This window comes from Atractosteus spatula, chromosome 3 (assembly GCF_055471065.1).
Source record: "Atractosteus spatula isolate fAtrSpa1 chromosome 3, fAtrSpa1.hap1, whole genome shotgun sequence".
Classification (NCBI taxonomy): Eukaryota; Metazoa; Chordata; class Actinopteri; order Semionotiformes; family Lepisosteidae; genus Atractosteus; species Atractosteus spatula.
Genome location: NC_142708.1, coordinates 68,865,335 through 68,878,180, shown reverse-complemented (window position 1 = coordinate 68,878,180; position 12,846 = coordinate 68,865,335). Strand labels below are relative to the sequence as shown.

The following is a 12,846-nucleotide window of genomic DNA, read 5'->3' as shown; positions in this document are numbered from 1 at the left end:
ATAAATAACATGTAATCAAAACTGTGCAAAATTCCACAAACGGAGAAAATATAACAGGACAAAAACAGTGCAAGGTAATTCTTGGAACAGTGCAAAAATAGTATGGTGATTAATAAATATTATGACTGATACAGTTTTATTGAGCTATCGAAGGGACAGTACGATTTCGGCTTACATGTGTGTGTAGTGGTGTTGGAGTACAGTCCTTGTGGGTACAGGAAGACGTTAGGAGAGATCATAGTATGATGGGAGGGAGTGGGGGCCTCACCAGCTTGACGGCTCTGGGGAAGAAGCTATTTTGGAGTCTAGTTGTGTGCAACTGGAGTGACCGGAACCTTCTGCCAGATGGTAGGGGAACAAACAAGTTATGACTGGGGTGAGTGGGGTCAGACATAATTTTGGTGGCTTTTTTCAGACTCCAGGTGTTGTAGATTTCCTGGATGGATGGTAAGGCTCCAGGAAATCTCCAGGATGGTAAGGCTCCAGGAAATCTAGGCTTGATTCTCAACTAATCAATCAATCAATCGTCTTCCGAAATTTAATTGCAATGTATTTAGGGCACCTGAGCAGTTAGTCGGCTATTCGGAGAAGTGCATCCAAAACCCTGCTGTAACAAAGAATCCACGGGCAGCCTCGCAACTCCACCGCCCACTACAGTCGCTAGAGGGCGACAGTGTCAGCTGTGCTGGGCGGTTCCTTCTGCGGGCAGTGGGCGGCGTGTCCTCTGTCCGCGCCCTGGCGCGTGCAGTTCAGCAGAGAGACCCCCTACCTCCTGGCTGTGCGCCCCATTTCCCCATTCCCTTGCATCAGGTCGCACGGGGCAGAGGTGCTTTAAACAGGCCACGTAATATAAAGACAGTAGTATTATGACCACTATATTAGATCACGCTAAATTGAGCTGGTTCTTTCAAGCGATCCACCGCGCGTTTTCAGCTGTAGGTATGACGTGATCGCCGGAAGTGCTCGAACTGAACCCCATACCGGGACAACAAGGTGCCTCGAAAGAGTCCGGGTCACCTGGGACCGGCTGGTCACCCTCGCAGAAATCCCTCTTTGCCCATCAGACCACCTGTACAGAGGCATCGTGAAAGACGCCCGCCTGGCGCTGTGGCGTTCTCTTTAATGGGAAAGATCTTTTACATTAAATATGGAGCTCAACGCTAATAATAATAATAATAATAATAATAATACCGTCTTTCGGATGAGACGTTAAACCGAGGTCCTGACTCTCAGTGGTCATTAAAGATCCCCGGGCGTTTCTCGATAAGAGTAGGGAGGTATCCCGGTGTCCAGGCCAAACCCCCTCCTCGGCCTTTACTGTGGCCTCCAAATTGTATGCTTGGCTTGCACTGGCCCTGCGATGGACTGGCGCCCCGTCCAGGGTGTACCCTGCCTTGCGCTCGTTGCTTGCCGGGTAGGCTCCGGCTTCCCGCGACACCGTAAGGTAGAAAATGGTTTGGCGAAATACATAACATAATAATAATAATAATAATAATAATAATTCAGCATGGGTTTACAGATGCACGATGCACGTTTTGATCAACACGGGCAACAGTGCCCAGTATATCACGCAGTCCCAAAGCGTTAAAACGGCTCCTTTTAACAGTCGCGCTAACCTTTATCACCGACCGCTCCATACGTACCGGAAACGCATGTCTCGGGTGAAGTTCCGAGGCCACGGTAGTGTGATGACGGCCGCGCTCCGTGCCGTTTTTGTCCTGGCTGGTATCCGTCCTGCGCTCCACCGCACCCGTAACTCCAGTACAACCATCGTCAGGCCAGTGAGCGGCGGGGAGAGACGCAGCTTGCTCGTGTAGGCTTCAGGAGGATCGACAGCAGGGTTTCCTTGTTGCCGGAACTAGCTGCTTTTGGGATGTGGCGGGAAGGCGATCAGCGTTTGGGACTCCCGGAGGAAGACTGATAATTGTCTTCATCACTCTGTTCTGATATATGCCACTGAGAGCTGGTGTGTGGGGAGAGTACTGGTGCACTATGGCTGCTGACACATCATCCAGGTGGGGCTGCACACCGGTGGGGGTGGAGGGGAGTCCCCACGACCTGCAGAGCTCTTTGAGTGGAGTGTCCAGAAAAGAACTATAGAAGTGGAAGGAATTATTCTTCTTTTAGCAAGTTAGTCTGCATGGACAGACGGGTGTTTTTATTGGGGGTAGCGCAGCTTGCAGCGGGTACAAACTGCGAACCTTCCTCAAACGTATTACATAGGAAAGACCTTTGTGTGCACTAAGAAACGCAAAAGCGCTTTCACCAAGCGAGACCTTGAAAGGAAAGCCCGGAGCTCTGGAGTTTACTGTGGGTACAAAAAAAACTGTTCTCGGCTGTTGTAAGATTGACTTCTTCCCATACTGGGGGTACAGGAGCTGCCGAGTTGCTATTAGTAATTACGATCTGTAAATCGGAACTGCTTACAAGAAAGAAAAAGACCGTCTGCTACAGTGTGGGACTTCGAAGATGACATAACCCAGCTGTCTGTAATATGACCTGCGCGATCGGTTTCTATTGCAAGGTGTTAAATTGAGTCTTTTCACTGACATGCTATTGCTGTTCTGGCCACCAGGGGTCCCCGTTGCACCAGAAGAACCCGCCTCGGGCTGTCCTCTCCTTCCAGAGGCGCGGCTGAGCCGACATCCTGCAGAGAGGCGCGCACTCGGCGCCTCTGCGTGACGTCACGGAGCTCAGCCGCTCCCGGACCTCCTCCGAGCCTCCAGCTCGGCTCTGAGAAGTTGCTGTGGGAAGCTGACCAGCACTGGTTACACAAAAGGGAGAGGGCAGGTCTCCAGCAAACCTGCCAACTGTACCGTTTTTGCTTTTCTTTTTTATTGCATTTCTTACAAATGAAAGCAGATAAAACACTCTACTTTACAAAACAAAAGTACATCTTCAGTGCCTTGCGGTCATTAGCTTCCCTGCAGCACATTTAGCTCTGAGAAGTTCTCTATAAGTCACAAACAGCAGGAATCCTGATAAGCAGTCATGTTATAAACAGGTGTGTGTTCCTCAATGTCTGACATCGCATATCGGCCACGACTTCAATGAACTCTGACTCGAGGTCCGGACTGCCAGCTCCCAGAGCTGCTGTTTAAACAGGCTCTGTGCTCTGGCTGTATGGGATTGTACAATAGCCTCAGAAGGCCTCCTGTTGGCTAATCTGTTCAGAGTCTCGGGCCAGAGTGCAGTTTTCTACAGGGGAGAAAGGTACAGATGGAGTTCTTTGTGTGCCTGAATGACTCTGGAAGGGTTGTTGCCCTTTGTATGAAGTATGACCTCATAACCGCAACCAGCCCTTCCCGTCTCACAGGTTCACGCTGCACCAGAGTGTGGGAGAGGAAAGGCTCTGAAAAATCCATGGCCTTCTTATTTTCTCACCTTTTTTTATTTTTGGGATATTTGCATTAGAGACGTCCATTCCAGACCGTCCTCATAACCCAACGTACACTCAACAGCTCACATGGTCATGAAGATGTAAAATAGCAGACAGGATGGGCGCACGGGCTGGCTGTACGCATTGTGTGACGGCTTCCTTTTCCTCTGCTTGGTTCTAGGGATTTCCAGTCCTCACATAGTTGTCTGAAACAGAAATTTGTCCGAGCAGAGTTTCAGAAGCCGATTCACAGAAGACCTGACCCCCAGACACCCACCGAGAACCGGAAGGGGACGCCTGGTTTTGGCTAAAGCCTGGTGGAACCTCTGGGGGACCTGACTGTGAGCCTGGCCTTGGCTTCCAGGACAGCGAACACCGGATAGACCTTCTCCAGGAAAGAGTCGGAGAAGGTGTAGATGTGGGACTGGGTCTCTGCGTTGTAGAAGGACACCTGGCCTTCCTCGTGGTCCAGGTAGACGCCCATGACCTGCGGCAGCAGCGAGAGAGGGAGCTCTGTGGGGGGCTCTGTGCAGGCCCTGAAAGTCCTCGTGCTGCACCAAAGCAGCCAGTAGCCTCCCTGGGGGTGCGTGGTCACGGGGCCCTTCCTCTTGGAGGAGGAGGAGGTCACCCCCAGTTTCCAGCCTCCACTGTTTGGAAGGTCCACCTCCCAGTAGTGTCGCCCAGAGGAGAAGCCCTCCCAGGCCAGGACACATGGAGTGCTGTCGAAGCGCTGAGGCCCATCGGGAGCACTGCTCTCCCAGTCTCCCAGCTCCACCGTCTTGTTCTCCTCGGAGAGGACGAGCCAGGAGTGGCTGGTCTTGGGATCTAGCTCCACTTCGGCTGGGATAACATACAACAGGCACTGAACTTCAGGCATTGGAGTTACCTACCAAAATGACAGCAGGACCCCCTCCCCGTTGGTCACACACAAGTGTAATCGGCCAAAAAAAGCAAATGCCTTTGCAATTGTGGTGTAACAGATACAGCATTCAACAGCTCACGGTCACACCTACAGTACACTCAACAGCTCACAGTCGCACATACGCTCAACAGCTCACAGTCACATCTACACTCAGAGCTTTTCCTATAGCAAGAAGAGTAAGGAAGTATGAGCAATATATTTTCTAGACACCCGAGTCAATGGTCCAGAGCTGCTGACTATTAATTATCTTTATAATGCAATGACCGAGAACTCAAAGATAATCCAATTAGAATTGCTTGGATTCTTTATGAAAAAAATACCATCTTTAAGTATTATTGAATACCTTTCTCCTGAGAGTTTTACACAAATTTTTTTTCTTTTTGCTGTGCTTTCTTAAAGTTCTACTATGATGAGACCCCCTAACCCTTGAAAAGCCACTGTTATGGATCAGCAGTGCAGTGTAGTACAATCGCAGGCATTCGCAAGGGAAAATCCCGACAGCATTCAGTGTGAAGAAAAGTGTTGAAAGGCTGATAAAACTCAGTGAAACACAGTAAACCAGGGAAAAATGCACAGGGAGGCCACAGTAATGGGCCACGAGGACCAGCCTGTGCCAGTCGCTGTAATGTTATTGCAGTGGATGATGCTGCACAGTGTCACATGACACAGAGTGCAAAACCAGCAGTGAATCAGACAGTACCTACAGCGCTGCAGATCCATGTCCAGACTGAAAAAACAAAACAAAACAGGAAGGCACTTCTTTAACAAGCGTGTTACAGCTCCGTGAGGTTTCCCCAACCGTCCCCGAAACAGCCCTTGTCTGTTGTACAGAGTAGCTCAGTCATTACCTGAGTGGGGGATGTATCTTGGCGAACCTGTTTCAGAACAGGGAACACAAAAACAGATCAATCAGACAAGTCAAGGCAAAGCACGAAGCAGTTTGTTATCGGAATCACTGCAAACACTTCCTGTACAAGGCCAAACTTTGGTGCCTTCTGGGTACATTCCTGCGGACAGCGCTCTGTCCCAGGTTTTTCTCTCTATACCAGCCAGTCTCATGGGGTCAATTTTGCATTTTTCAATTGACGACCGTGTTTGTTTTATTATTATCGTATCTTTTTGGGAATTGAATTTCTTGGGCGCTGTTCAATTTCCTATGCGCGCTGATTTCATAACAGCTTTAACGGTATATCTACAGTATATACCGAGAAGAGTCTCCCCTTTCTTCCGACCCGGAGGTGTGGGCTGGGAGGAGGACAATGCACTCACCCGTTTTCCAAGCCCTCTGTCTGGCAGACAACCAGAGCTGAGGCACGTCCCCCTGTGAGAAGAGAAGGCAGTCAGAGTGAGGGAAGGCAGAGTGAGGGGCAGGAGTGGACCTGGAATGACTTTGCATCTAGTTGTCCACACTGATTCTTCCTTCCCTGAGTGGACTCTGGTTTCTGTAATCTAACTACAGAATCCCTTTTGCAGCATCCTAATGTCAGGGATATTTTTAACACCTTTATAACTAAAGCTTGATATGTATGTTTTAAAATAAGAGTTTTGCTTTTGCAACATGTCCTGCAGGGTCCACCTCCTATAAGGCTGATGGCCACTGGACCCTCACCTCCTCTCTGAGCAGCGACCAGGTGATGAACTCCAGAAGAGGAAGGACAGGGGCCAGGCTCCTCTTCCTCATGCCCTTCTTCAGGATCTGCCTCACCTCCTCCTCAGAGATAGAGTGGACCTGCACAACACAGACACACCCAGCGTGAGAGAGACTAGCACTAGAGGGGAAAAGAACTTACCCAGCAAGTCAAAACTGACGAGCCCAGAAGTGAGGGACCAGTCTAACATCCTGTGGAGCTCAAAGACATCCACAGACCGAATCTGGATTTCACAATGACACCATGAGAGGCAGCTCAGCAGTCAGCGCACTGGTTTGGTTCTTGAGTCACCTTTGGATTTATTTCTCTTAAAGGGGAACTGTGGTCCCCATTTCCCAGACCCATTATTAAATCTCGATAACAATATAAATTAATTGACGGTGTCGCAAAATTTTACAAATTGAGAACTAAGCACAAAATTGTGAACTGTGTGAAAGTATTATATGGTCGCTGTTGTTGTCACAAACCCCTGATCTTGCCACGGGCGAGAGTGAGAGTTCCTACGAACTGCAATGTGAAACAGCCCTTCCTGCTCACTAGTCACTGTAATGACTAATGGAATGTGATGTACAAGTGAATAAGTACAAGTTGTGCTGCACACATTTCACTGCAGAGATGTTCAGATGTGACCTGCATGCAGAGTTAACAAGGAAGTAGTATTTTTTGGCAAAACCGTCTAAAATTCGCGAGCAATATTTCTACTGGATTAAAAGACATGCATTCTCAAGCCTGCTTGTTTACACAGTTAAAGGGCCACTTCACCAGATGTTTTGTTTTCTCGTTCTGAGTTGCAGACCTCAGGTTGCTGTGCTTATCTGGAAATTTCACCTATTTTGTGATTTGAATTGTTATTGTGTACATTTTACATACATTGTGGTTTGAAATGCACTCATCAATGCCGATTCTTTCTAACCCTGAAATATAAAAATAGCGTTGCAGGTCCCCTTTAAGACATTAACAGGGACTCTGCCATCATTGTGTATGGGACTTTCGAACGTGTGCTGAGGCCCTGAATGCAAGTGCCCTGTTTTTCCATGACCAAAACCCCACGACCTCTGACCTCTGATGCAGACTGCAGCTCTCGGGCCCAATCCATGATCCTTTGCCGTTTTGTCTCCCTGCTCTGCTTGTCACCCACATCCTTGTGTCCTCCTGCATCTCGGACCTCTGGCCTGGGCTTCTGCGGACAAAGCTGACAGGGGTGGTTCGGTGAAAGATGGGAAGATGGATTTTCAGTTGGACAACACCTACAAGGTCCCGGATCCCTGGAGACCTCAGCCCGTTGTCTCTCACCTTGTCCAGCTCGGCTGCCCACTGCAGGATGAGCCGGCGACTCTCCTCCAGGCTGCGCCATGTCCCCGGGCCGGTGGTGGCGCCCCCCTCCTGCCCTGGGCTGGGGGTCCTCCTCCCGGCATCCTTCTGTCTCCCCCCTCCCTCACTGCCGCACTGCACACATTTGAACAGCCACTGCTTGAAACACGCTTCTCTGGCCCCTGCGCTCTCCTGCCTCCTGCTGCCCGTCTCCGTCGCAGTCCTGACCAACATTCCCTCTAATTTTTAATGCCTTGCGTGCGCAAAAATCTAACGTTGTGCCAATTTTTTCCCCAATGACAAAAACTTGTGCACACTAAATTGAGTGTAAATAAAATTGTAAAGCCGAGATTATTTTTTGCAAATATAGTCACTCTCATAGAAGCATCGAGATCCAAAAGGCCGGGACGGCGATTCAACGAGCCCAGTCAGGGAGACTGAGTGTGGAGCGAGCATGAGCAGGGAGGTACGAGACGACGAGAGCACAGATATCGATGATCGAGTAGCAGTAATAACGCACACAGCCAAGTTGGGCCTCTCGCAGCCAGTCTCATGGGGTCAACTTAACATTTTTCAATTGACGACCGTGTTTGTTTTATTATTATCGTATGTGCGCTGATTTCATAACAGCTTAGAGGGAACATTGGTCCTGACTCCTCCTCCCGCGTCTCCCTCTGCCTCTCAGCATGGCCCCTCCTGCTCCCTGAGCTCTGCGTTTCAGCCCCACCACTGACTTCTTCAATTCCGCCTTAATAATATTAATTCCTGACACCTACAGTATACAGCACTTTTCTGGATGCTCCACTCAAAGCGCTTTACAGGTCATGGGGATCCCCTCCCCCACCACCTGTGTGCAGCCCCACCTGGATGATGCGACGGCAGCCATAGTGCGCCAGTACTCTCCCCACACACCAGCTCTCAGTGGGGAGGAGAGCAGAGTGATGAAACCAGTTCAGAGAGGGGGATTATTAGGAGGCCATGATTGGTATAAGCCAATGGGAAATTTGGCCAGGATGCCAGGTAACACCCCTACTCTTTTTGAGAAATGCCCTAGAATTTTTAATGTACTCAGAGAGTGAGGAGCCATGTTTTATGTCTCATACAAAGGACGGTTCCTCATACAAAGGACGGTGAGCGCCCCCTGCTGGTCCCACTAACACCTCTTCCAGCAGCAACCTTAGCTTTCCCAGGAGGTCTCCCATCCAGGTACTGGCCAGGCTCACTCCTGCTGAGCTTCAGTGAAACTGCAGATGTCTTATCACATGACAACTCCCTTGCTCATGCAGTGGTTTGAAATCTTCACTATTTTGAGAATGGAAAGACAGTTCAGATCAAGGAAGGAAATAAGGCCTTGAAATAAGGGTCCAGAAAACTAAAAGAGAGCTGCGCAGGAGGTCCAGGAGTCAGCAGGACCTGGAAGTCCAGACACAGATCACTGTCCCCACCACTACTGGCCATTAAACCGCCCACACTTGTTTCTGACCCAGACGCCCTCCCCTTCCCTCGGTCTTCCTCTCCACACCTTGCACACCTGCTCAACGTCCTGAGCCAGCTGTGTGATGACCTTCACACACTCCTCCAGGCTGCGCAGTGCATCCAGGCTGGGTGACTGAGAACAAAGAACCACGAGGGAGTGGATTACAGCTCCGCCCTGGCCGGTGGATTACAGCCCTGCTCTATCCAGTGGATTACAACTCTGGCCTGGCCAGTGGATTACAGCCCCACTCTGGGATTGCTGGGGATTCGGAGGTGGGGAGCAATAACCTCCTCAGCTCTCCATCAGAAGACTTAATTAAGAGATTTTCAAAGACTTGATCAATTAAGCAATTAAGGCTCAATTAAAGTTCCTATTTGCTGCCTGATTAAGGCAAGTGCCCCACAACCCAGGACAGTTTCTCCTAAAAATAAAACCCTTCCCAGATACCCTGCAGTTAATTATACACTGGAGACAGAAAGAAACTATTTACCTTGCCGTCCAGGTTCGGTTTGACCCAGGGTTCTGACCCGTTTGCCATGGCTCTCTCCAGCTGCTCGCTGGTCATGCGGCAGGGCACACTGCTGACCGCGGTCCAGTGCTCGTTCAGAACTCTGAGCGAGTCTGCAGAGTAAGAGAGATGCCGACCCTAAAACACCTTTTACTTAATTCTTCGAGTTTGTTCATGAGGTCGTGTGCATATTGGCGCCCTCCTGTGGCCAGAGCCTGTCCGCGCAGACTGTGTCTCCTGCGGGACCAAGACCGACACGCCAACTGTGTATAACATCATCATCGCACCATGGTGACGTCAGACAAAGTTCTATCGGTCAATTGCAACCTTAAGACTAATTGCAACGAACATGACCGCTCAAGTTTGTCCGCGACACAGTACTAAACCAGTTCTCAATCGCAACAAACCCAGGGTAGGAGCCCTCTGGAGGACAGATGCGAGACATTACCCCTGCCTCTCCCCACGATCTTCCTGGCCATGTTCACCACTGCTATAGATCAGCGACAGGTAGCTCAGCTCCTCCCGTGGACACTCTGGGACGGGACTCGGAGCTCACTTCCTCCTGTGGACACTGGGACGGGACGGGTGGACAAAACTAGGCTCAGAGACGATCCCCGTGGAGTTCAGCTCCGAGGCGGCGCTGGGGCGAGGACACCGCCTCAGGCCACCCCGAGACAGAAAGACCAACGGCCCCACAGAGGATCAAGGAAGTCAGAAGTATTTACAAAAAATCCGGTTATTATAGTGACAGGAATTGACGTTCAGCCGAAGACGGTCGATTATTGCGATTAAGTCATAAAAACAGTCATAAAAGTGTACAGCCCGTAATCATATATCTAAGAGTTTATGACACGACACGTTTTCAGTGCTATACATACAGGTAACCAGGTCACAAGTGAGAAATGAACACCGATGTTTAAAATAACACGAACTAGTGAAGGGCTTCGAGTTTTGTATTTATTTTTTCACAGCTATATTTACCTGTAAAATGTGAATCTTGTTTTCGAAACATTTGACTGAGTGAACGAAACGGTGAATCGATCAATATTGACACAAAAATGTCGTTGGAGCGGCACAGCACAAATTCGCGTTAGCGTTATAAATAAAATGGTAAAAGAGCACGTTTTCCAACACACAGCACGTCGTTTTAACTGCATGTCACTAGAAACACGTCGTGTGAAGTCTGCGGTGGCTTCTAGCACAACATTTAGTCAATACTTTTTTGCAGATCGTGAAAGAAGTTTTGGACGTGGATGTTTTCCTCGGATTTCAATATATCCATACCATAAAAGGTGAACAACACGCAATGTTAAAGGTATGTAGGTGCAATGTGTTTTATTACAGTTAGTTATCAATAAGATAAAGTTGCGCAACTATCGTAAATACCCTGAAACCTTGGCTGCCAGACCTTCATAGTTATGAGGACAGTGTTTGTTTTTTAAAAAAATCGCTGTATAGTTTCCTAGAACCGGCCATCGCCAGCTGGGAAAGATACACGACCCGATACAAGTAGTTCGGGCATTTTTACGAGAGCATTTTCTCCGATTTCCTCTCAAATGTAGTCATACTTAACAGCTACCGTACACAGCGTCACAGACGGACGTGATTTCGCCGTGTTTCATTCGTTTGGCGCGATAAACCCGAAGACGGAGACGGAAACGCGGTTTTTAAACCAGATCTTGAAGATGGAACCACAACTCCCAAGTACATCTCGCTCGAGCAGCTCAAAAGCCAGAATCCATCCCATTAACAAGCGAATGTAGTCGAATCACTTATCTCGCTTGTTATCATTTACACCTTCACGAAGCTAAAACGGTGTACTACTCTGCTAGCAAATATAATATTCAGCATTATTACATAGTACGTCAGTACCGCGCAGCAGATACATTAGGAACGGGTCCGATGCGGTGCTGGTTACAGCTGTTAACCGTGCACCACCCAGGCCTTCGAAATCAATGATGGCAAACGAGTGGGAAAAAAAGCCGCTCACCTTTCCGGTCTTCGTCGTCGTCTTCGCTTAGCCGAAACCGGCTTTCATTTCCTACCGCAGCACCGAGACAACTTTCGACCTGCGCCGCTGGGTGCGTCCTCGTTAACGCGACAGCACTGATATAAGCTTTAACGGCACCCAAGCGCTTATTATCCGCGTTAACATTGACCTTTGCCCCTCTATGGTATGAAATGCAGGGTAAGGCATACGGCCTCCATTGGTTGTGAGAGCCGCCTTACCAGCGCGGTGACGTCACCGCCCTTTGGCTCAAGCGGCTGGGTCGCTGTTGAGTGACGTCGGAGGCCCGGGTTCGAGTCCCCGACGGTGGGGGGGGGCCGACCTGAGGTGGCACCGGCGAGGGCGCATACTGCATTACAGCAGTAAACCGAGTACAGTACCTCGTTATAGGCTGTAAATGTTTATAAGGCCCATGATAACGTCAATACAACTTGTAAACACTGTAGAAGATTATGCTGTGGATCTGCAAGAGGCATTTTATAATCCTTTTTTTCCTCCCCGGAAACCTCAAACCCCTTTTCTCAAGGAAGCAGGCAGTCACTGGAATGGACAGACGCCTCCTGCGGAGAGGGGACCCAGCAACTCACCAGCTGGGACATGACAGTTTAATATCACCCTTTGAAAGTTAAGGCAGAGGAGAACAAACCACTCTGAATACATTTGTGGTATAGTTTTACAGTGACACTCCAACTAACACATAATGGTCTTCAACACACCTGTCTAGGGGCAAGAGTTTACTCACTTTGGGCTTTCAGACTCCAGAGCACATCATCTGGAGTGAGGGGGAGGAATAGGCTTGGAGTGGACACAATCACCTTTGTCCCAAAAAACGAAAGCTAGTAGCACGTTCCATGAGATACTGGAGGATCACAGCTCCAACCCAGAATTCGCCAATCCAGTATCCATTGGATATGTTCTCTTCCACAGAGTTCCGTGTGTAAGGAAAGTGGGTCCTTCCCTCAGTCCTTATTCCTTCTACAACCCAGCAATCAGCCAAAAGCATGCATTCAGAAGAGAATCTCAGAAAAGTGCAGATTCCAGCTTATACAGCTGGCAGCGGTTATGTTAATATACCAGGGACCATAAAGATGTACAGCTCAAGGGGTAATAACTGTACAAAAGAATTTATTACATCTCATATATAATACAATCCTTTTACAGAGGGTCATCCGAGTCAGCTGATTAATCACGGAGCGTCCTGTTCGACTGGAACGAGCTATCGCGCGAGTTAGACTAAGGTTTCCAATTCAAAACGAATTGTTTAGACTCTCATCGAGTGATGAGCTACATTTGTCTCTAAGTGCACTGCAGCACTGACATAGAAATGGTCAAAGTGATTTGATGCGCCTGTAACTGGAGAGTCCAGACGATACAGCTCAGCTGACGTAATGAATGACTGAGTGTGTCTTCCTGGAAGCTTGAAATCTCACAGCAAATTCATTTACACTGTTATATTGGCTTGACCCTTTCTACGTCTATCATTAATTCATAATCTTCGATGATTTTCTAGTGTCACATAGGCTGATCCTGGGTCATATTTCTGCGGTCGAAAAAAAATAATCGTCATTTAGTTTATAAGCGTTCACCTCAAT

The 12,846-nt window shown here is 48.9% G+C and overlaps 1 protein-coding gene across 6 annotated transcripts; it reads right to left on the bottom strand.

Moving 5' to 3' along the window:
- Positions 1-3,369: 3,369 nt before the first annotated feature.
- LOC148838450 (butyrophilin subfamily 3 member A1-like) lies at positions 3,370-11,340 on the bottom strand. Of its 6 annotated transcripts, none has more exons than XM_088911513.1 (11): positions 11,237-11,340; positions 9,695-9,817; positions 9,229-9,359; positions 8,784-8,870; positions 7,244-7,396; positions 7,011-7,142; positions 5,911-6,030; positions 5,571-5,622; positions 5,150-5,176; positions 5,002-5,028; positions 3,370-4,219 (listed from the first exon to the last, which is right to left on the bottom strand). In XM_088911513.1, the coding sequence occupies exons 2-11, from the start codon at positions 9,723-9,725 to the stop codon at positions 3,687-3,689; spliced, it is 1,293 nt and encodes a 430-aa protein (XP_088767639.1). In that variant the 5' UTR covers positions 9,726-9,817; positions 11,237-11,340; the 3' UTR covers positions 3,370-3,686. The 6 variants fall into 6 exon arrangements, with proteins under 6 accessions (XP_088767639.1, XP_088767642.1, XP_088767641.1 ...); XM_088911516.1 differs by having other exon boundaries at positions 7,011-7,130; XM_088911515.1 differs by having other exon boundaries at positions 8,793-8,870.
- Positions 11,341-12,846: the final 1,506 nt, after the last annotated feature.

What these genes read in the sequence shown, in the direction of transcription:
- LOC148838450 (XM_088911513.1), bottom strand. Translation starts at nt 9,725, where the DNA reads ATGGCCAGGAAGATCGTGGGGAGAGGCAGGG. An exon ending in GATCGTGGGGAGAGGCAGGG is followed by an intron (nt 9,360 to 9,694) that starts GTAATGTCTCGC and finishes CTTACTCTGCAG; the next exon opens with ACTCGCTCAGAGTTCTGAAC. An exon ending in GGGCAGCCGAGCTGGACAAG is followed by an intron (nt 7,143 to 7,243) that starts GTGAGAGACAAC and finishes CACCCCTGTCAG; the next exon opens with CTTTGTCCGCAGAAGCCCAG.